The sequence below is a fragment of the Cynoglossus semilaevis genome, chromosome 10 (genome assembly GCF_000523025.1).
Source record: "Cynoglossus semilaevis isolate Cse_v1.0 chromosome 10, Cse_v1.0, whole genome shotgun sequence".
NCBI lineage: Eukaryota > Metazoa > Chordata > Actinopteri > Pleuronectiformes > Cynoglossidae > Cynoglossus > Cynoglossus semilaevis.
The window spans coordinates 8,588,750-8,611,949 of NC_024316.1; the positions used below are offsets into that span (position 1 = coordinate 8,588,750).

Genomic DNA, 23,200 nt, shown 5'->3' on the forward strand with positions numbered 1-23,200 from the left:
CAGTATGTTTTAGGACCTAGTCTTGCAGATATCCTAACATTTTGAAATTTTATTTTCAAACATTTTCATCATAATTTTTCACCATCTAACCAACATGATACGCAAAAGTAAGATTTTTCCTTTTTTTTCTAAAAAAATTGTCAAAAATGCTCACATTTGATGAAAAACATGCAGATATGCTAAAATTTTAAAATTCTTTACTAAATAAGGCGTGTAGTTTTACAAAACACAATGTTGTATCTGTCCTTTCTGTTTTTATGTTCAAATCCTCATAAATGAACAAAAACAAATGCTATTTTTTTTATTCTTCTCTACTAAGTTGAAGTTATTCAATTGTGTTTGACCTTGAAATGCTCACCTGCTGTAAGTGAAAGATCCACTTTTCATAATCCTCCAGGCAGGAGCAGAAGACCAGCAAAGGCTCCACCAGGTCTCCTAACACAACACAGTGATTATACAAAGACCGCTCTATTATGACTCTCATTCAAGATGGCCCATTTTTATAGCACACACATCTAAAATATGTCCAAATAAATCCAAATAAGTCAAAATCCTCCAGCTGCCAAGTGTGTGTTCTACAGGACCACTATACAGCTATGAAGAGCATTAATGAGACTTTATACATTGTATTTTCCTTGAAGCTAAAGCTCTGGAGCTTGTTGTTGGACAGTACAACACAGTGCTTCAAAAAGCATTGTGTCAACGCTTCATTCGTTTTGCTTGAGACACATGACCAATGATGTGAAAAAGTAACACACAATTGCACAAGGCCACATTAATACTTACTGTTCACTTGGTGATGGGTTAAATGCAGAGGTTAAATTTCGTTGTGCGTGGTGTGCTGTGCTGTGCTGTGTCACAATGACAAATAAAGTTAAGTTTAAGTTTAAGTTTACTTGTACCGAACGAGGCTTCAGACATCATTGATCACGTGTTATGTGAAACGAACGAGGCCTTGACACAGTTCATGCTTTAAATGTATCAAGGTATTAACTGCTTCAGTCTAAATCAGCTGGGCAGTTTGGTTGGATGGGCGGGGCTTTGGAACGTGGAGAACAATTGTATTTAAGACAAATAAAACAAAGCTCTTGCTACTTTATTAGAGGCTTTAAAACATATGTGTCAAATACAAGGCCAACAAGCTAAATGCAGCCTGGCAAGTTAATTTGAAGTTGAAGATTATAGCTACTTTCGGCCACAAGATGTCACTAAAGACTGCGATGAAATGCCTTGAACACTGAAGCACTTTTTGATATAAGCCTATATGTCTGTTAGCCTCCTTAAAATAAAAGTTTCAAAATAAAAATATTGCCCCATATATGCAGGTTATAACATCTTGTTAACTCTATAACACATAGACTGGCTATGCTGCTCCCTCATAAAAGAAACATGTTACGTAGTTTACCTGTCAGCTCAAACTCCAGGCGTCCAGCCATGGCTGACCGCTCCACTGCTCTGATGCTGTATCGTGGCAACCTGCCCTGTTATTATGAAAGTCTGTTAAAGGCTGTTTCCACAACAAAATCATTCACCTTCGATTTTCACATAACTCAGGAGAAGTGACACAAACATACCTCATATCTTATATTCAGTCTCTTGTCATCAACTGAAAGCAGCAGGACGTCCTGAGGGAAGAGAACCATCAGTCTTTCCTGATGACCCTGAGAAAACAAAAGACAACAACTGTCAGTTCCCAAACTAGTTTGGCCGTGCACCCCCTTCTATATCTCAACTGGATTGAAGCACTGCCAATACCCCACACCTTTGGGGAAAAAAAATGCAACAAACCGTCTTATAAAGGCAGCATGTTTAATCATGCTCAAATGACACATATAACAGTTTCTCAAAAAATAATAAAAATGAATTTATTTGCCTTTAAATACAAATAGCAAAGTCCTTTTCATGGTTTGAATTTGGAAAAAATATACTTACTTTGGAAATCAACCATGAATCACAGTAACATACTGCTATAATAATACTATTCTGAAAAAGCCTTTAAAATTAAAGATAAGTAATTTCACTGCAAAACTCAAAAGGTCAAAGGCAATTTAATATAAAGCAGTGGATGGATGGATGATGGATGGATGATGGATAGATGGATGATGATGGATGGATGATGGATGCATAGATGGGTAGATGATATATGGTAGGTAGATGGATGGATGATTTTTGATTACCTGTCTCTGTGAGTTGATCACATGGACAGTTGACACATATAGAGCCTGACCCATGTGTTGTATTGGGGATCCCTCCCACTGCCATATTGGAGCCTTGATTAAGTACTTTATCATCTCTTCTCTCTTCCAGCGCAGATCACATGGTAACTGGAGGCAAATTATACAAATTAATTTATACTTTCACGCAAATCTACGATGCAAAAGTAGAAAATATCGACCAGATAGGCGAGGGCAGAGTGTATTGGACTGGTGGGACGTGCTGTGGACTTGTTTCTCCTGTCTTCTATTTGCTGTATCCATGTCTTCAACGCTGCAGCACTGTCACATATGAAGATTTTAGAATCCACCATCGGCCCTGGATTAAAGACAGAGCATCACAGAGGTAAGACAGTGTCCTGCTGTGTTTAACAGTGTGGTGGCTCAACAAGGATTTACCGCTGATCTCAAACATGTGTGCCGATGGTGTTGACATGTCAGAGTCCTCAAAGATGGTTTTTAATGTCAGCCCAGAAAGGGGAAGGATGCCCTGCAAAATTAAATGATTCAAAGATAAATACAAAATCATGAACTCCACTGACTGTCAGAGTATTCTACTGTGACTTCCTGCTGGCTGACTGGTTGAAACTGCTGCCGTGCACCTACGGTTGCAAGTACAAGAGTTACGAGTAAGTGGCTTTGACCACATCGGCCCATCTTTGTTGCATCTCACAAGAGTGTTACAAAACAATGTTTGCTTTCATTTGACTTAATGCAGTATGCTACAGTATATCATTGCAAAATATATAAATAAATACAATATATAGATCAAAAACCTAAAAGAAATCAGAATTACTGCATAAATGAAGTCCTTCAGAGAATGGTCCAGGGAGAGGATCAGCAGGTGAAAGGAAAACAGCACCAGGAAGTGTTTGCTGGTTTCCTGTAGAAACAGTGATAAACAGTGATAAGTTTCTATTTTGTAATTTTAAAAAAAGATGATTCATCACGAAACTCAGACATGTCATTTCTTTATTCTTCTTCAGTGACCCGTCATCATTATCAACAGTTTTCATCGACTCGTCTTTTTGTTTCTCTGTATGATACATTTCTTTATTTATTTCAATACCATCTTCAGTGCTGTGTGTGTTTACATCTTAACATCGATTGAGTTACATGAGCAGAAATGGCTGGTTTGCCAAAATATTTTTGGGAATTATCCAATAAACCTTAACTCAAGTTAAGTTGTTATGCAGTTACCTAGTGAAATTATGGATTTTAAATCAAATTATTTTTAAGAAAAAAACAAAAATTTGGTTTAAAATGCAGCTCCCCTAAATCCCACAGTAAACAGTTGTTTACAGATTAATAAGAACTTTTTTAAGTACAATGTCACAACTCTACTGTCTGACTTCTGACTTCTGTGTGAGGTCAGTGTTGTTGTTACCTGTGTGTAGATGTTGTACACGGACACCAGTGAAGAGTGCACCACTTCTCCATATACACGGACAGGTTGACCCTCCCAGCCTCTGATTGGCTGCTGGGAGTAAATCCTGCGATGCAACTCATCCCTGCTCCTGCCCCACAGCACCACCTACAGACAAAAAAAAATCCTGTAAGACCCTCTGTCATGATACTAATCTGGTGGGTTTTTTCTTATTTTTTTGTAATCAAATTGTTGATTTTATTCCAGGAAAACAAACAAATAAATAAGCAAACAAAGACTTTAAACTGACCAGAATGGGCTGTGAACTTAAACATATGTTTGTGCTTTAAAGAACAAACTAGAGTTATCTACAAATTAACCACAGGGTAGCCAAAATGATTAGACATAACAGTAAAATATCTTCTGTCAGCTATAGCAACTGTAACTTTTAGTAACTGTTAAAAACAGACAGATATCAAGATAGCTAAAAGATAGCTAGACAACAATCCAGCTCAGATGTATATATACGTGTATATATATATATATATATACATTCCTCTTAACACTTATGGAGGAATGTGAAGAATGAATTTGACTACAGTGTTTTAGGGAACAACCACATGTCCAGATGGTTCATCTTTTGGAATGTGCTAAAAGTTATGTTTAAGTTGTTTGTTTTTCATCTTCCCACCTTCATTTCCTGTAAAATCTGAATCATAGCAAACAAGGAACAACATCTTGCTCTCATCCATCGGTTTTGTTGTGGAAATTCCCAGTGTGTGCTGAATATGTCTGGCCTTTACATACAGAATTACAGCTAAATATGGAACTGTCAGGTCACCACTCACCACTCCCACCCGCCCCCTCCACCGCCCTCCTTACACCTTGTTTGATCTTAAAGCAGCATGTGGTGGCAGTTGTTCTCAGTTCTGTGAATAGATCGTAACTGAAACCTCTGCCTCTGACTGCACATTAAACATAGACACACATAAACACACAGTCTCAGACTGACCTCTTGTTCCAGATGTTTCACTGAAGAGAATGGTGGTGGAGGTGGAGACAGTGGCTGAAGCTGCTGATCATCTTTGCTGTTCCTCACCGACAGCTGAAGTCTGGTTTCTCCAAGACTCCAAACCCTGAAATTTAAAAAAAAACAAAAAACAAAACACAAGCATCAGTTTTGCTTTTTGTTGATTGAGTCCCCTAATGTCCACAAATACTAAGATTTTTGACATGTAGTTGTAGAAGATGAGCAGTTCAATCATGGTGGTAACCTACTTTCTTTATGAAGATAATGTGAGTAGTTTTGTTTCCATACCCTCCATGACCCTTAAAATGATTACGAGAGAAGATATCATTGTTGCTGCTGAAGCTACCAATGACCCAATGAATGTGTTAATTACCAAGGATCATCGAGAGACACAACGATTTCAACAAGTTGATATGAAACCCTCCTATGAGCGACAGCATTAGCATCAGCAGGATATAATCTGATTACAGCAGTCAGAGTCAGACCCACCTGCTAACCCTTTACATCGACCCATTACTGCTTCTAACACAAACTGTCACAATTACAGTCATGAAATGAAATATTAAAGTAAATCTGGAGTAACATTAGACAGATTTTGTTCATATTATTGACAACGATAGAAATTTTTCATCAAGTATTTGAAGAAAATATTAGTAATTCTGGTTGTGGACACCCGTTTGGACACCACTCTGACTGAAATCAATACTAACAGCCATGTATAAGAGACACAGATTGTGATCGGTCAGAGTTTAATCCCAGGCTCAGCTACTACTACATGCCTGTTGGTGCCTGGAAAAAACATCTCTTAGAAGCTAATGGCTGCTGTGCTGAGCTGTGTCAATGTACTGTAAATAAATGAGTGACAGAGAAAGAAATTGCACACAGATCATTGGTACTTACGACTAGATACTAATGCCAGTGTATATTAAAACAGACCATCACTAGATTATTTTCACTAGATTGGCCAACAGATTATTTGTAAAATTACTCTAACTTTGTTTTTCTACAAGTTCCTGTTTCCCCATGTACTTTAGGGTTTAGTCATGTAATCCATAATGAATCATGACTTTTTTTAGAGAAGAAACCAAAGATGAAGGACTAAATAATACTAACTTCTCCGATTAGTCAGACAGAGACTATACTGTATTAAAGGGATATCTACAGTATATGTTTAATTAGAGATAAGGAATAATAATAATTTTTTTAGGGACGTCATAATAACTATTTTTATTCTTTTTTTATCTGTTCAAAAACAATAATGGTAATATTAGCATGAAAAAGTGTTATAATACAAATAAGTACTGTTATTATTTGTGTTTATATGTATAGAAATTGTAAAATAAATATTTTTTGTATCCACCCTCCCTCCCCCCATCCAGACTGCTGTCTTCGTCTTATAGTAATCTGTTAATCACATCAGTGCAGCGTCACTGAGTTCTTCACCTCACTGTTGACTAAATACGCACCAGTTTTATTTGACCCATGCCTATTTCTTCTTCTCCTTCTGTCTGCTGATGGGAAAACATCATATTGGTCAGCTACTTTGCTCCGCAGGTGTATACACGAGCTTTTCAGTGGTTTTTAATAGAACCTTTTCTACACCGCAGAGCCAAGAGGTTTCTGTGTCTCAGAGCACATCCTGTCAGTGTGGGCACAAGACCGCCTCCTGCTGTCACAGAGATGTTTTTCCAGGCACCAAGCTGTCTCTGCAGCTTTGTGTTTTTGACATTTTCAGCCCAAAAAAACAATGACATGACACATGCCAGAGGAGACCACAGACCGAGGTGTGGAAGCTGAGCTCAGGACTCAGACAGTTGCTGCTTCCTCCTCTTTCACACATAAACACACACATACAAACCAAGACACAAAGACATACTGCTACATCCACGTTATCACAAACATGAAAACATCAACAGCCTAGAACATTAGCTAACTCTGCTAATGATAAGGTTACTCTTTGTCTTTGCCCTTGTCTTTTTACTTTTACATATTTATTTAGAATTTTTTGGATTCATATTCAGCATTTTCTTGAAACATGCTGAATACATCAGTACTGTATTTTTGCAATATTTGTTGTGCTAGTAGAATTTATTAGTTAGCCCCTTGAGTTTTGCTAACTTTTACTTACTTTGCTATTGCTAAGCTAACTGCTGATTAACCTTAAATTAAATTGTGTTTATTTCTTTGGTTTGAGTCATTTTCCATCTTACTGTACCTTTACCTGTGTGTTTAAGAAATTCACTTCCCACTTTGAGTTATCTTCAACCAATACTGTAAGGTTTTAGCTAAGATTTAGCAGTCTCATGTAGCTGTCAGTCGCCCTATTATTTACTTTTTATAGTGAGTAAAAAGCCAGATTTCAACTACTATTTGACAAACTCAGACTTTTATTTCCATTTTTTTTCTGCAAGTTATGCTGTTTATTTATTTCATTTTTGCCTTTTGGTTTCATTATTTAACAAATTTAACTTGTGAACTAATGTAAGAAATAAAATTAATGAAATAACTTAATTTGTGTCTTACCCTAAATTGTCTCCAGAGAGTTCCAGGAGCTCGATCTCATCGGGGCCCACCTCATCCACTCCAGTATGTCTCTGAGTCACACTGCAGCATCCCATGATGCCCAAAGGGTCTGTCCTTCTTGGTCCTCAGCTTCTACTCCAAGCACTGAGCACCATCTGTCCAGGCAGTCATCCCCACTGTAGGTGTGTGCGTGTGATAGGAAGACAAACTAAAAGCTATGAGCTAACAAAAACTGGGGCCACTTGGGTCCAAAAGAGGATATAGACGCTGAAGAAGGCAGCAGACGTGAGGGGAGGGGTCTTGCTAAGCTCTAGTTCCCTCTTTCTGCGAGCATGAGTGTATTTCCAAAAAGCTCTAAAAATAAAGCACATTATTTAAAGTACACCTGCAGAAAAAAGATAACATTTTTTTGTAGAATTGCGCAAACAAATGTGGTTCCTTTCTTCCTGTCAGTTGGCTGTCTACTCAGAACTGAGCAGCTTCCTCCCTTTGGTAATTTACACTCACATGCAGATGTGGACATGCAACAAAACAAAAGAGAGAGAAATAGGCGGGGAAAACAGTACACACCGACAAATATCAGCTGAAAAAAAATCTCACACCTCCTGACTTTGACAAAGTCAGACTCTGTGATTCTCTCTGCCTGATTGTTGAGAAACGTGAATGAAGCAAGTTCCAGTTTGGAAAGATGGGAAGAGAAGGCTGCCTGTGTTTACAGCTCCACAGCCTGAATGTGGACGGATAATTATGAGTTATGAAATACAGAGGTAAAGAGCTGCAGTCAAAACAAGGAGACACAACAACAGAGTGAAGCCTTGTGCTCATCTTCCTGCTCAGAATTACATGGAATCACATCTGACTGTGTCTGCCTTTTCCACACGGCAAGAGCAGTTGTCAGACTGTGAGGTGATGCAATGGTGTGTAACAAAAAAAAATGCACTTTTGGGTTTTCACACTTGGAAATGATTTGCCTTCAATAAGGAACATGTCTCCTTTGATATTTGTATGAAACAGTGTGAAATGAGCCCAGTCAGCAGGACTGTACAGACAGACATAAGTCAAGAGGGGTCGGATTAAGTCATTTAAAATACCCACAGACTGAGTGCTCCTCCTGTGATCGTTTAGACTACAATTTGGTGGCATACAATTACACTGCATTTTAATTTTAGTGCATACAAATGGTTTTTGTTTAATTGGCAATGTAATTAAATCCAGACCACCCAGCTCTGGACAGAGTTTTATGAAAATATTCAGCTTTTCCTACACATTAGGTCAGATAATACAAGGGACTGCATCTAGTATTTAAAAATATAAGCCAATCAAAAAACATTGTAGTAAGCAGTAGTTTCTCAGTTTTCACTCACTGTTTTGAAAATGCTGACTGCAAGAACAAATGTTCTGTCAGAGAAGTAGCTAAAGTTAACATTAAGAGAAAATGTAATTACCCAAATAACAAAAAGTTTAGTGGTTAAAAATGTCCACAAATATACATAAAATGTATCATTATGCAGCAAAAGGTTAAATAAGAAAAGAACATTAAAGCTAGTCAACTGAAATAATGTTGAAGTTTCATTTTAAAGAAACTATGCTTGTCAAACATGGTCAACCAAAAGCTGGTCATAAGATTTAAGAAGGAAATCCATAATACCTATAATAATCATTTGTGCCAAAAAACATCCAAGTTTAAAGTTCAAGTTTAGATTAAGCAAGGATTCACTAACGCTAACCCATAAACACTGCAAAGTGAAACAATCTACTTTGTGAAAGAACTGGAGCATTTTGTGAATCATTTCTTTGAAACTGAAACAGGAGCAGGTGTCTGATCTGATTTTAGATCACATGTTTATTTATGCCCCCGTGAGTCACACTTCCACTTCTTGTTTATACAGTGAACTTTCTGTATCATCTGTGAACTGTTTTTCCACAGCTTCCTCTCATCTGCCGTGTTCATAAACACACACACAGCAACTCTAACCTGAAAACACAACAGTGTAGTCTCCATACAGCTAGAAACAACACTACCTCCTCTAAGTTGTGATGATGATACTGACACGATGCCCTGTTCCTCATGAGACATGAGACTGAGTCTTTGATGGTCTCCTAACTCCTGTGTCCTTTAAATGTACGGGACATTTGCTCAGTTGAGGTTTGACTCGAGGCCTGAGGCTCTTTCTCTTCACTGTTGGCATGTTGCTAATGCTGCTCTGTAGATGTGAAGCTTTCTCATCTGGTGATATTTTTTGAGAAGGAGCTGGGGCTTTCTCATTGCTGGTTTTTGAACAACCCTTTGCCTCAACACTTTCCACATCATTTATACAATTATCAGGACATACAGCAAACACACTTTTGCCTTCCGTCCCTGATTTGCACCTTTTTCTCTCAGTCTTTTGTATCTTGGGAGGGGTTTTCTGGAGGGGTTCATAGTTTTTGTCATTTTTGCAGGTCTGTCCTGAACAATGAGGGAAATCTCCATTGAAAAGAAGAACAAAGTCCCTCTGACTGGCCAAAGGCAGAAGTTTCTGTCTGCGACGACACTTGTTGAAGATCTCAAAAGTTAGATCTAATGCAGAGGAAGAAAGAGAACGGGCATGTGACAGAGGTGTGATGGGTGGTGTCACACATTTGCTCGTGAAGCGACGTGTAAATTATCAACTGTGAAAGTTGTCAGCTACCAACCTTCTACCAACCTACACTTGAACATTACATTGAGCTCAGCCTACTGACTCTTTTACTGTCTCCAAACTATAAATCATTGCAGATCTCACTTCTCTTTTATATCTTTCCTGTCAACTTACTGTAATGGAAAAAAGAGTATTTGCAGTTTGCAGCTCACCCAGTGACTCCACCACAGTGCTGGGTATGACCTCCCTTAACACCACACAGTTTGTATGCAGCGCTGGATTGCAGTTCATCTCCAAAAGCCACACCTGTTCGTTAGCAAAACACTTACAATAACAGCACATTTTACATCAGAAAAATATTAACTAACTTTTCCCACACCTTAAAGTCCTCATCCACCATGAAGTCACAGCCAATCAGGTCAAAGACACCAAGTCTGCGGTCTAACTTGGACTTCACTGCGAAGAAACACTGTGTCATGATGCGCTGCATCCGTCTCTGATGGATGGTATTCAAAAAAGGAGAAAAGACATTGCCCATTTTAATGCTTGGAAGAGAAGTTAAAAATGATTTGTGTAATGTTCAAAGTGAGCAACTCATCACAGTCATTACTCATCTCATGCTGTGATGTCAAAAATAGATACAGCTACATGCTGTAACCACTAGAGGGCATAGTGGTGTAAAACAATGATAATGATAACGATCAATTCTATTTTAATTATTATTTTCATCACAAAAATAAAATAATCATTGTTATTATACTAATTATTGCTTAGCACTGGCTAATTAGAGATTTTTATCAGGTTTATTTTGATGAAACCCCCATTTTTTTGTAGTATTCTTGGTGGTAGTTGAGCGAGGAAAAACAAGCTTTTGTTGCACACATCTGTCAATTTGTGTATTTTTATTTTGCTTTTTGTCTAACAGACCTAGTCACTGCACAAATATAAAAGGCCCTACTGCTAAACAAAAGTTTATTTTACTAATCAGCTGAGGTACAACCATGCAGACATGATATCACCTGCATCCATACGCAGCAATGAGCATCATTAAAAGGTTAATTGGTCCCTGAAGGCAACGACAACAGCAGGACTCACTGTGAAGGGGCCCAGGACCCAGTCCCTGGGCAGACCCTTAGCAACACTGAAGCGGTCATTGACGTAGGTGTTGAAGTTCTCCATGGACCACACCGTGTCCTCCTTCAGCTCACTGTACAGAGGGTTCTTCTTCTGCATGTACTGGATACCACCAGCAGGGGGAGCACAGACATAAACGCACAGTAATCAGAGACGTGGAGGAGGATTTTAAACAATAGATTTGATGAAGCTGTTGTGTATTGTTGGCAGTTAATACAACGGCACTTTACAACTAGGGATGTTTTACACTAAAAAACCAGTTAGACTCCTAACTGTACTAGTAAAGCTAATTCCTATAGGTTATAGAGAGGAGACTAGTGGTAAAAAAAAAAAATAATAATAATTACATTAAATTAAATAAATACCCTACCTCGCCCAAAAGGTATAATTTACTCATCAACAATTCTATTAAACATTTTTTTAAAGAAACTAGAGCTAAGTAAAAGTGCCACATTTGACCCCCAGGGTTGGCTTTGGACATGCCTGCTGGAAATGAATGCAGCAACTTAAGTAGGTAATTGTGGCTTGACAGGAAAAGTAACCTTTTTTTCCCCTCTCCGAGTAAGATCAGCGTTTACAATAAAGTCATGAACCAGAAATTCAAGAATTGCATGTTTTTTCAGTTCTTATTTTTTAGTTCCTATATCTAGCAACTCAAATGCAGCACCAAGTATTTTTCTGCCCAAGTAATGAGTTCAGTTAAAAATACCTTTTTCTTTTACAATGTGACTTCAGTCCATTTGGAAATATATTATATATGACAATACATTTGGTCAAATTTATGACGACTTGTCATGAATAGTTTACAGCCTGTCAAGTATTGCAGTAGAAGTTCTTTTTACTTTGATCACACAATGTAAATATACTGAAGATCATTTAAATTCTTCTGATCACATGAGATTTACCTGATTGGTCAGGTGGGCAGTGAGATTGCTGGAGTTTGGGTCATAGAGGTCGCAGGTCAGTCGTGCATAACCATGGCGAAAGAAGACCATGAAAGGTGTAGTGCAGGCGATGAGGAGGTAGGAGCGGATGTCAAACTTTTTGCCTTGCAGAAGGAGGGGACTGTGGATGTAACTGAAGAAATAGAATGACAATTTGGGCCACACAATGGCCAAACCTACAGCATGTCTGGATTTGGTGGCGGGAAATTCTTATTTACTCACTGTTGGACAATGCGACCCTGAGGCTTACAGGGATGTACCTTCCTGTTGGCCTGACTCTCTTCCCTCTGTAGCAGTTTTAGTTTGAAGGCAGCCAAGTCCTCCCGGCTCCTCAGCAGAAAGATTCCTCTGCCCTGGTTCAGACCCGTGGGCTTACAGATCCACATAGGAGTCTCCTTGTTCTTCACACCTGATAACCGTCACACAGACAGTAAAACAGGCCAAACTACTGTAAGTGTGTGCCTCCTGTTGACCACATACTTCAGAATAACAACATTATTCTGTTCAGTATTCTATTTTCCCAGTAACATTTTCCTATCTTTTGTAAAATTTGTACATAATATTGTTTATCTATTTTTGTTATATGTTTAGCTTATTTCAAGCTAGAAATGTTGGCTTATTTGAACCATTCTTTTTGCTTTTTTTAAATATTGCACATGTATGTCTTATTGGAAATATGTATTATTTACATGTGTTAGTATGTATGTATTGGTATTTTTTAACATGCAAAATGTTTAAGAGATGAAAGTGAAACATGGTATAGCTTTAAAATAACCAGCTGGTATTACCTACACAATGATCACACATTTATACAGCCAACCTCTAATCTAACAGTTTTTGTTTATCTGTTCACAACTTCTCCTTATTTGTTTCTTTTCTAGGCCCTAATAATTCTGAACATATAACATAGAGAAGATGCTTTAAAAATGCTTTTGGTAACTATGTGAAAATTTCCATTTCTGTACTTTATCTTGGTTTTTATTAGTTTTTATCGTGGCTTTCAAAAAGTCCTTGGTTTCCAATACAACCCCAGCAATTTATTAAGAGTTATATCAATATATTTGACATTTTGTGAAAAGTAATAATTATAAATAATAGGTACACTGACATACACCCCCTTCACAGATTGACCCATAAGTGATATAAACCATCTGTCTGTCTTTCTGCTGTTTACTCAATGATAACCATGTTTGTCAGTACTGTAGCTGTTGACCTACCACTATAGTAAATATGCTGTTTCTGCAGCAATTAACAAAGATCCAAGTGAATATTTAATCCCCATCCTATTTTAGATTTAATCCAATATAAAATATCTGCATGTTTCATTATGTTTAGTCTCAGTTCCTCTGAATCCTGCAGCTGCTCTACACCCAGATCCTGATGATGTTTCTGGCTGGTGTTATGCGTCTCAGTCCTGCCCTCAGCTGACTTATTTCTATGGAAACCGCATGTTCCCCTGGTGATTTTATCTGGGGCCTTATGGGAGCTGGAGTGCGTTATTTTTCCAACGCCTCAACCTTTGATTAAACAATCACCAAGGCAACTGTTGTCTTAACACCGCCAAGCACAAACAGTTTGTTTTTTTTTTATTATTAGGAGCATGACAGCTGTGTTTGACCGAGCTCTGCCTGAGAAAACATGGTTCTAGTTGAAACACTATTGTGAGGTCGTTCTATTACTGTAGAGCAGCAGTGTAACAGGCTGTGTTTTGGCAGGTTACCCTCCTGTTGGACAAAGAAAGCATCCCTCTCTGCCCTCACATCCATGCGGAAGGTGGTGGGAATGAATTCCTCCATCTTCAGCCTCCTGTTGGACGACAATCAGAAAAACTAAAGGTGTGAATCTTCCTGCCACTGGTTCCCCAGCATCAGTGTGTGAAAGCCTTTTTGTCTTTAAAAGTGGGGCTGGTATGACAGCTCTATATCAACTATATTCCTATTACTTATGAATCTGCAGAGGAGTAAGAGTTTACATTGCATTTCAGTGCGAATGGCTGGATGTTTATCTATGTGCAAATAAGCTGTTGTAAGTAAAAGACAGTAAATTAATAAGAGCAATAACATGATGTTATCAAGCTCCCATATAACCTGCATGATCTCAGCCAATTTTAATTTAATTCAATGCAAGAAAAAGTGTAGTTTTAAATTACAAGACAAAAATGTTGATGTTAAATAGTTTTTAAATAATTTTCACTGAGTTAAAGCAGGCTGAATTCATATTTAACATTACAGATCTTTCATTTAATCCTGTTAACTCTCCTACAGGCAAATATGACCTCGTTAGTGTGGTTATAGTAAACAAAAACTGACTTTATACAGTCACTGGCTTTCATTGGATATCAGTCACACTTTGTGACTGATATCCAATGAAAGCTCTTGTTGAATATGTGTCATTTAATTGTATTACAACTTCCTCCACCAACCAGAACACAGAACAATCAAATTGGCGTCAACTACCCCTTTACCAACTGAGCCAGCTAACTGGGTTAATATAAAAGTTAGCCCCTGTTCTTTAATTTGTTTGTGTTCAGTTCAAGTCATGGACCTTCTTAAAAGAAAACATGTTTCTGTCTGTTTAAAAAAATAAATAAAAAAAAAACACCGCCGCAAGACATCAGGTACTGTAAATGGCAGGTGGAGACGGTGAAGGCCTCATGTGTCCAGTTCACCTGAGTCCTCGGCCGTGGTTGACTTTACTGCAGACTCTCTCGTACTCCCGCAGGCTGCTGAGGAGGCCGATCTTAGTGGTGAGAACTTTGTTGTTGGGAATCTGAAATATCAACTGCTCACCTGGAAACAAAAGAACAAGAGTTTTCAGAGAGCTTTGTCTTTCTGAACGCAGACTGACAGGCGAAGTGAAAATGAATGATCAGCTCCACCTGTGAGATACAGACAGACTAATATGGTGTGGTGAACTCTTCAGTGTCTCTTGAAGACTCACTACCTTCTCTGAAGTTGCAGTAGACGGCTGGAGACTTGGTCTCACACCACTTGATTTTGAAATCTTCTCTGTTCTTGTTGTAAATCCTCTTCCAGCCTCTGCTCTCACAGTAACTGCTCACTCTGGAGAAAACAACCCCAAATGATAATCAATCCTCCTTTAGCAACAGTCACAGACAAAAGCTTTTAAAAGTTTAAAGTTTTACCATATTAACATTTTTTACATGATCACTTAAATGGTAAATTCTGCAAACTGATATGGTTCACTGGTCTAAAATCATTGTTAGTAACATGCTCTAGTCTGAGGAGTGACTAAAGGCGCGTTCTCTACACCGTTACCTTAAATGCCAATGAGCCCAGGTTTCAGTATTCCTGGTCAGATCTCCACCAAATTTACAAAAATCTGCATCTGTGCTCTCAGCAGACATGACAGCTAGGTCCAGTTATTGTGTTTCTAATTTTCCGTGCACATTGTTTACCTTTCAGAGTACCTCAAAGTCAATTTTGCATATTATAGCCACTTTAGATACATTTTACTTTTACATTTCTGCTCCATTGGTTCCACCAAAGTAATAAAAAGGTCCATGTCCCCTGGGCTCGTCTCCATGCCGTCCTGTGTCTTTGTCCTGGGAGCTGTGATTGGACACGCCCTTGACAGAGGACCTGATACTTTTCTTCACCACACATCCACCTGTTTTCATCAAACACAGATATCTTAGGATGCACAATTTAATAAAGACCATAAAAAATTGTTACCTTTTAAAAAGTCCAAACTTCAAACGTGATGTCTAGCTGTCTCTTGGAAATTTATCTTGTAACACCTGACTTGAATTTATGACTGTAAAATTATAGCAGTTTTTGCTATAATTTGCTTTTCTTCGGTCCAATATTTCAGGGAACTTTTAGTTATTTTTAAGCTGATTATTAGCTATTTTTCTTACAATTTTCTCGTGTTGTTTGATTTTGACAAAAAAGCTAAAGTGCTTTAATAAAACTTTGCTCAACACCAACTGACTTTCAGTCACATCTAGTGTCACAGATGGTTACATTATCTAGTCTGAAAGCCTCGGGAAAAAACATGCAAATCGCTTGTACACGCTTGTACAAATCTGTACAAATTAAAAAAGCCAGAGGCATTTTTATTTATACGACTATGGTGGTAAAAAGATATGTTCTACAACTGTAAAGATGTGTACTGTACCATTGCGATGCACATTACCTGTCTAAAACCCTTCAGAGACAAGTCATTTTGTTGTGTTGACCCGAGTCACAATACACTGAACACTGAACAATCTGTGGGCTACAGCAGTTGCAGGGAGTGGTTTTTGAATTTTGGCTTCAAGAAATGCTGAATGAATTCTAAATAATTGCAAAGCACACACGCCGTGCTCCCACACCCAGAACAAACATATACAAACACACCTGACCCCGCAGCTCTGATCTGCTGCTGGTGGGAAAACCCTTCTTTCTCTTCCAGGGTCTGTTTCTCTTCCCTTTGTTTCTGGTCCCGTCTATCTTGTGGTTTCACCCCCTGCATGTCTCCATGATCAGGTGACAACCGTTCACCATGCCTCGGGGTGTTTCTGGTCTGGTTTTCCTTGCAGTGGTTTTCCTCCACGTCCTCTCTCAGCTCTACTTCATCAAGTTTCTTCTCCATGCCAGTGTACCTGACTCTGCAGGCAGGAGCCAGACAGCATTCCATCAGGGCACTAAGTTAGAAATGTCAGCAAAGTTTTCCACAACGGAGGAGTGTAGAAGCTGTTTGGGCGAATTGACTGCGCTGTGTTTGGAACTACACGAAAAAGGCCTGACTGATGGATTTAGTGCCTTTATTCAGCTACACAGTGGGTCAGAAAATTAAAATAAAACTATTACGATGTGCACATTCATGAAACACACCTGCAGCCAGTTGCAGCAAATTACCCACTATGCAGCGTATCCGTCTTCAAAATAAAATGTATTTCAAAATAAAAGTATTGACACATATATGCAGGATTTACCACCAAATAACTCCGTTACATTGGCAAGACGGAAGAAATAAATTATAAAATAATGATGAATAAACAGTGAGATAGAGGATGTTGTAAAATAGAATTAACCATCTAAACATAATCAGGTTCAATAATAATAATAATAATAATTATTATTATTATTATTATTATTATTATTATTAACAAATTAATCTTTATGGTCAGACTCAGATTTCAAGGAATTCAAACTTTTACTTTATAAAGTTCATAGCACCCCCTGCCACTGGATGCAAGGAGCCACATGCTGTGTTTACACGCTATGTGCACAAACAAGTTCTTTATTTAATAGTAAAAAAAAAGAAGAAGAAGAAGAAGTGAGCAGTGACCTTATGAAGACTTTACCTGCAGCTCCAGCGTCTCACTCACGTGGGTATGCTGACCCACTCGGCCCACTCTTTTCCACCATGTGTGCTCAACCTTGTAGTTCACTTGACCAACAGTAAACCGTTAGACCGAGGATCCATCTTGACTAATAATAAAAACAGTCTGTCTACAGCTCAGTCAGGATTTAACGTAAACTCACTGGACCGCAGTAAACAGTCACTGGTTGCTCAGGTAATGGAAACCCTGGCAACAGTGGTCCCCACGTTGACTGAATTTTACAACAGCAACAGCTCTGAGCAGAAGACAAACTGACGACTCAGGATAAAGTGTCCCACGGCCACTCTGCCTCTATATTAAACTTCATTCAATATTGAATGACAGTCAGTCTTTGTTGTACGGATCCATGGTAACATGAAGGCTGAGTGTCAGTCAAAATGGATTCACTTGTTTTACACAAGGTGTTGTTTCTTGACACAATGGCTTCTAGAATGTCTTTATATCCTGGATCATTTACATCTGAGCCAGGACTAAAATACAAAATTCTGTAAAAGTCCTATTTTGTGAACATATTAACATAAGTTATACTAACACACCGTGCCCCCACTAACATGATCACATACAGAACATTTATTCATAATACTTTTTAGTCTCATTCTGAGCCAGAAATCATTTACTAAATTTACAATTTTGTAAGCTATGTGAACATAAGGGAAATCTATGCAAAATTAAAATATTTTGCCAATTCATACTTATGTGTTTATTTGTAACTTTGAGATTGGAAACCATTTTACCGTGGCAAGGCTACTTCACTGTGAATTCATTAAGCTCAGTTCTTCTTGAAATGGGTTGTTATAGCAGACTTTATCATTACTCACACTGTCTACTGCCAAATCCTGAAGCAACTATGCAGTTGAGCAACATAGTATTTGTCTGCACTCATGGCAAATCCACTAATCACCTTCAGTCTCAGTGACTTGGCTGAGGAAGAAACACCCAGACAGTTGTGGACGTCACTGGTAATTACGCATGATCTGCCTTCTCCCTGCTGATAATGGAGCCGAGGTTGGCAGCTCCGAGAGTCAGCAGCTCCGTCTTCACGTACTGTAATTACAAATACTGTCTGGTGACACTGCAGTGGTTCACTTTACTGTAATCATGTTTGGACGCAGAATCTATAATGGGATTAGCAGCACAATTTACATGAAACCACAAAACATTTCAATATTTTGTAAAAATACAAAAAAAATATTTAAATGATAATTATACTAAAAATAAGTTTAATTTATTTTTTTAAATCACTGGAAAAAGAGAGGAGTGGATTGGCCCGGTATGTTCTTGGTTAGAGGATCAAACAGAGACAACTGCGAACCACACCTTGGCCCTCAATTCCCTCTTCTGAGAAATCAGTGACGTCACGGTGGTGCGTAGTTAGCATGCACGCTAAACCGTCCTTGGGGTTAGACACGTACAAAGCCAAAGCATTTGAAATGTGGTGACTTACTGGGCAAGGCTTGAACAGCAACTTTAGTTCTGACCACTCACAGATTGTACACAGTAAAAATGGCTGCTGTTCTTTAACCCTAAACATTGTCCAGCTACATAGTAAAAGGCTTAAGAGCATTATCACAGCCAAGATCTTTGTCAACACAGCAGGCAACTCTCTGGTCTGGTTTAGATCAAGAGCTGTACTGTAGGTGTCCCCACTTCACATGCGTATGTCTCATATAATGTTACACATCCAACATAAGTAAACAACAGTCACCATGTAAAATGTCCCCGTTACTGTCCTGAGCTGTGTGTAAAATGGCTGCAGTAAGAGTGAACAGCTTGGCCTTGAAGTTCCTTCAGCCGTGCCACTTGTTAGACACAGGCCTCCTGTTTTCCTGTTTAACAGAGGTTTGTGTGGAGCCGGTGTCAGCCACACCTTGATAAACGCTGCCATCTGATAGACACACTGTGCAAAGTGCTGCGTAGGTGGACAAAGAGAACAGGCTTGTTTTACAGCCCTGTCGACCTCATGGTTCGCCATCTGCCAAGAGACTGTGTGTGTGTGTATGTGTGTGTGTGTGTGTGCGCGCGCACCTCTCTGTGCTTCATGCTAGTCCTTATTTTACAGTTTACACAGAGCATGCTCCTCCGGGAGTGAACCAATGTAATTCTTAAAAACAAAATTTCCTAGATGTTTTTAGGAGCAGTTAGTGGGTTTTAAAAAAAACATTAAAAAGTACTATCATTCTGGTGTCTGTACATGTGCTGTCTGTGGGCGGGGAACCCGCAACGTGTGTGTATTTGGAGCCTCGCCCATTTTCGTGTCATCTCAACTGCCGTTCGCACAGTACCAGGAAGGGTTCAGCAATTACAGGGATGCAGCCCGCAGCAATGGTGTCCCTGCACAACCCATTATTTGGAGGGATTCTCCTTGTCAAGGTGTTATAGCGGAAGAAATGGAGTTAAGTTACGATGTAAAGAAAGGCTCTTCTCAATAGGGTCTCTCCCTCTCCTTCTATTCACCATTTCCTTACAGAGTTACAGCAGTAAAGCAGGATGGGCTTGTTCTGAGGGGAATCAACATCACGTTCCCAGGGTCTGCATTTACTCAATCCCACCAGTGACAAAAAAGACACAGACAAAAGATGTCAAATTTCACCAAAACTGATTTAACCAAGAGAAAATGTACAGACATGCATCAGTTTGACTAATACTTTAAAGTCTTGTTGAGGCAAAATGTAACTGTTAGTAGAAAAAGACAAACAGATTATGGATAATTAACACACAAAAAAAAAAAATAACAGTGATTTAGTAACACACTTAAGCAGTTAAAATTTAAGGTTTTTCAGACATTGTGGCTTTCAACTGTAAGGTAACGCTCTGGGTCACAGTTGCTGACTGTACAATTTGTTCTAGTTTTGCAACTTTTTTTTTGCATTTGAGCTGTTAAGTGGTCTGTGGTCACACTGGTCTGGTTTTCTTCTTTTTTAACTGCAGCTCAACTCTGTTAATCCTATAGTAATCCTGCTATCACTGCATACTGTTCCTACTGTTACACAGCCCACTCTCATAACATATACACTTACAGTATTTACAGGCACAGCTTTTTATACTGTCATTCTGTTAATAAATATACCATTTACTACTTTACTGAACTTCTAGAGTTAAAATTGTATTTTATTTTATTTTATTTTATTTTATGACATTTCAGTTAAAGGAGATCTGGACTGCAGGCAGGCCTATCAAGGTCACATACTGTTTATGCATAATATCAAGATATTTTGAGTGACAATGTTTTTGATACAACAACGCTAATGCAGTCTCAAGCCCATGGTAATATGTCCAATACAGAGACATAGTGGTTTACTACACCACCTTGGGGTCAAAGGTCATTGCCCATTTACCACCTGTTCTAGTACTTAGTCTTTATGCATCATTGATTGTTTTTTGACTCCCTAAATAGTTTTGAAAAAAAGAAAAAAAAAAGAAAACCTGCAGGTGGTGACAGTCCTGGACTGTCTTTGACTTCCTTAAACACAACAAGGATTTTTTAATTGTTGCTGACAGAGAGTGAGTCTGTTGTGGACACTTGTTTTCAATTTGATAAAATAAATCAAAAATCTGTAGAATAGAGGTTTGAAGCATTTACAGTTTATATCATGATGAAGAAATCGTACATTCCACCTGGGATATTTTTAGACCTAGTCAGTACAGTATTTACTGTAAAACTGGTGACTAATCACAAAATAAATACACACAAACCTTTACACTATGGTGAGCAAATAACAAACAAACTTCACATCATGGGTGGTGTGTTCGGACAGGAAGCAAAGTCGACCTTTCTTCAAATAACTAAGGATTTAGGTTTAATTCATTTTAACCAGTAAAATAAACTGTACTGGATTCTTCTTCTAACAATTAATTCTTGTCAAGGTCACAGAGAAGCCGAGGCCAATCCAACAGTTTCTGTTCATAGTGGTGGACAAACAAGCTTTCACACTCGCACTACCTGTTTAGAGTCAACAGTTAACTGAATCCCAGAAGGTGTTGGACTGTGGGACGAAACCAGAATAACTGGACAGAACCCACAGACAACTGGAGCATGAATCACATCCTACTGTTTTTGTCTGTTTGTAAAAAATACTCAGATTAGACTAAACAGTAAAGATTGGGCTACCAAAGTGTACACCCTGACAGAAGAGTTTTACAGGCAGTAATTGTGGGTCAAACATAACTCAGTGACATATTCACCCAGTTGTCCTGATGTGTAATTTAAGGTACATAAGGGTCTTGTGGACAATATTGTGCTCAAAAACAGTTTTTAAAGACTTTAAAATTTTAAAAGAGGTTGAATGAGTTCCTTCTGGGTCATTTAAAAGGCGTTAAACCCCGCTGAAAACAAGTCACATGCATTTTCTAGGTCAGTTGTAAATTAATATTCATCTGGCAATGGCCTTGGCAGCACATCAATGAAGAAGTGATGTTTTATATTAAATTGTTTTTAATTATTCAAATACAAATTATATGAGAAGGGACATTATTTGAAGTGTATATTGTATGTATAATTATTTACTTCTATATATTCTGTGTCCTTGACAGTGCACTGAATTCTGAAGCCCATCCTGTTTTCTGTGTAACACATGAATGCGCATAAAAAGTTATTACTTAAAAAATGCACTGACAACATTTTTGCTTCAACAATAAAACCGGGCAATTCTTCTGCCGCAATTCTTTTTTACTCCTCTGTACGGGCAGGCGAGGGTGTTGAGGTCAGTCACCGGCAGACACTGTATGTCACATGCCGCTGAATCTCTGTTTTGCTGCTGTTCCGCTTCAATGGTGAACCCGGCTCGGTGAACTACTCGTCCACAGTCGGCAGCAGCGAAGGAATCTGGTCTGACTACACCAAGCATGCACAGACCAGTGCAGGAATCCTCTGGAGGCTGCGTGCCAGTCAGGAATGTGATTCAGTCCTGCTACGTCACACCAAGGGGAAGTACTTAATTACAGTTCTCCTACTGATACTATTCAGAACTGTTTGTTTTTGTAAACTGGACTGAAATCTATCAAGTTTTTCTGCAGTATGAAGTGGAACCTCATGTGAACAAACAAACATAAACAAATTGATATTGACATGACACTGCAGCAATGTTACAGTGTGAAAGTCTGAATGAATGTTACTGACCATATGTGGATTTATAAATAACTGTGGCAGTAGTCACTTGGTGTTGATGAACAAGAAATTGGCCTTTTTGAACTACTGATATTGTTATATTATTATTACCACCTGCTCATGGTAATAACCAGTACTTTAACGAGGGTTGACATATATTATTATTATTATTATTATTATTATTATTATTATTATTATTGTAATGATGATGATTATTATTGTCACATTAACAGGTCACAAACCCAAGTGGTTTAGAGGTTCTATAGCATATGTTGTTAAAAATTAAAGAGCTTTGGTTTCAAGGTTTCTAATTAAAAAAACGAAATTGTTTCCAAAATAATTATTCAAAATTATTTGATTAAAAAAAACTTTAAAACACTTTTAATTAATAAATAAATACAAACATGAAATCCATCAAAATTAAAATATAGTTAAACAATTCATCATCAATCATATTTTTGTGAACGAGGGAAACAATGCATAAAAAGTTTTTTATTTAGTTTAATTTGATTCTATTTTCGCTTAATTTATTGGAACTGTATATTACAACCTCCACAGGAGATCAATAGACCTCAGGCCCATTATGTTAAATGGTTCAATGGTTTTTGTGTTTGTGCTTCAACTGATAAAATCAAAGCTTCATTTAACCAGTCAACTGAAGCCATGGGCTAACGGCCCTGATTAAACACTGCAGTCATACAGTTAGCTTTGTGTTTGTGTTTGTCCTGGTGAAAAAGGGTGAAAAGAGAGCAGCCCTTTAATTAAAGAGCCCCATTAAATGCTAACAGAGCGACTGTATGGACTTCAGTTGGCAGTAGCAGGACTGTCCTACTGTAAGTCGCCCAGTTCCTGGCAGTGAAAACAGTCCTTGTTCTTTTCAGTTGATCAACCCAGCCCTACTGTGAGCTGCCATAG

The 23,200-nt window shown here is 38.3% G+C and overlaps 2 protein-coding genes across 3 annotated transcripts; both read right to left on the reverse strand.

Annotated features, from left to right (window-relative positions):
• Nucleotides 1–48: 48 nt before the first annotated feature.
• Nucleotides 49–7,268, reverse strand: LOC103384923 (uncharacterized). Its single transcript, XM_017035691.2, has 10 exons — nt 7,133–7,268; nt 4,592–4,715; nt 3,601–3,747; nt 3,010–3,096; nt 2,613–2,703; nt 2,396–2,532; nt 2,178–2,324; nt 1,575–1,661; nt 1,406–1,481; nt 49–435 (listed from the first exon to the last, which is right to left on the reverse strand). Exons 1-10 carry the CDS (start codon nt 7,225–7,227, stop codon nt 326–328), a joined length of 1,101 nt encoding a protein of 366 aa, XP_016891180.1. The 5' UTR covers nt 7,228–7,268; the 3' UTR covers nt 49–325.
• A 141-nt stretch (nt 7,269–7,409) lies between these two features.
• Nucleotides 7,410–16,716, reverse strand: ttll10 (tubulin tyrosine ligase-like family, member 10). 2 transcript variants are annotated; one of them, XM_017035645.2, is made up of 11 exons: nt 16,193–16,715; nt 15,314–15,461; nt 14,775–14,893; nt 14,500–14,620; nt 13,552–13,637; nt 12,054–12,240; nt 11,793–11,964; nt 10,849–10,989; nt 10,133–10,249; nt 9,966–10,059; nt 7,410–7,486 (listed from the first exon to the last, which is right to left on the reverse strand). In XM_017035645.2, exons 1-11 carry the CDS (start codon nt 16,470–16,472, stop codon nt 7,443–7,445), a joined length of 1,509 nt encoding a protein of 502 aa, XP_016891134.1. In that variant the 5' UTR covers nt 16,473–16,715; the 3' UTR covers nt 7,410–7,442. The 2 variants fall into 2 exon arrangements, with proteins under 2 accessions (XP_016891134.1, XP_008316845.1); XM_008318623.2 differs by lacking the exon at nt 7,410–7,486 and adding an exon at nt 8,958–9,692 and having other exon boundaries at nt 16,193–16,716.
• Between the last annotated feature and the right edge of the window lie 6,484 nt (nt 16,717–23,200).

Bases quoted from the DNA above. Each gene is read 5' to 3' on its own strand.
- LOC103384923 (XM_017035691.2), bottom strand. From the start codon at position 7,227: ATGGGATGCTGCAGTGTGACTCAGAGACATACTGGAGTGGATGAGGTG. The intron at 2,533-2,612 runs GTAAATCCTTGT...TCTTTAATCCAG, and splicing joins ACACATGTTTGAGATCAGCG to GGCCGATGGTGGATTCTAAA. The intron at 1,662-2,177 runs GTAATCAAAAAT...TTGTTTTCTCAG, and splicing joins TGATCAACTCACAGAGACAG to GGTCATCAGGAAAGACTGAT.
- ttll10 (XM_008318623.2), bottom strand. From the start codon at position 16,472: ATGGAATGCTGTCTGGCTCCTGCCTGCAGAGTCAGGTACACTGGCATG. The intron at 14,894-15,313 runs GTAAAAGTAAAA...TGTTTTCTCCAG, and splicing joins GGAACCAATGGAGCAGAAAT to AGTGAGCAGTTACTGTGAGA. The intron at 11,965-12,053 runs GTGAGTAAATAA...CTATTTCTTCAG, and splicing joins CAGGGTCGCATTGTCCAACA to TTACATCCACAGTCCCCTCC.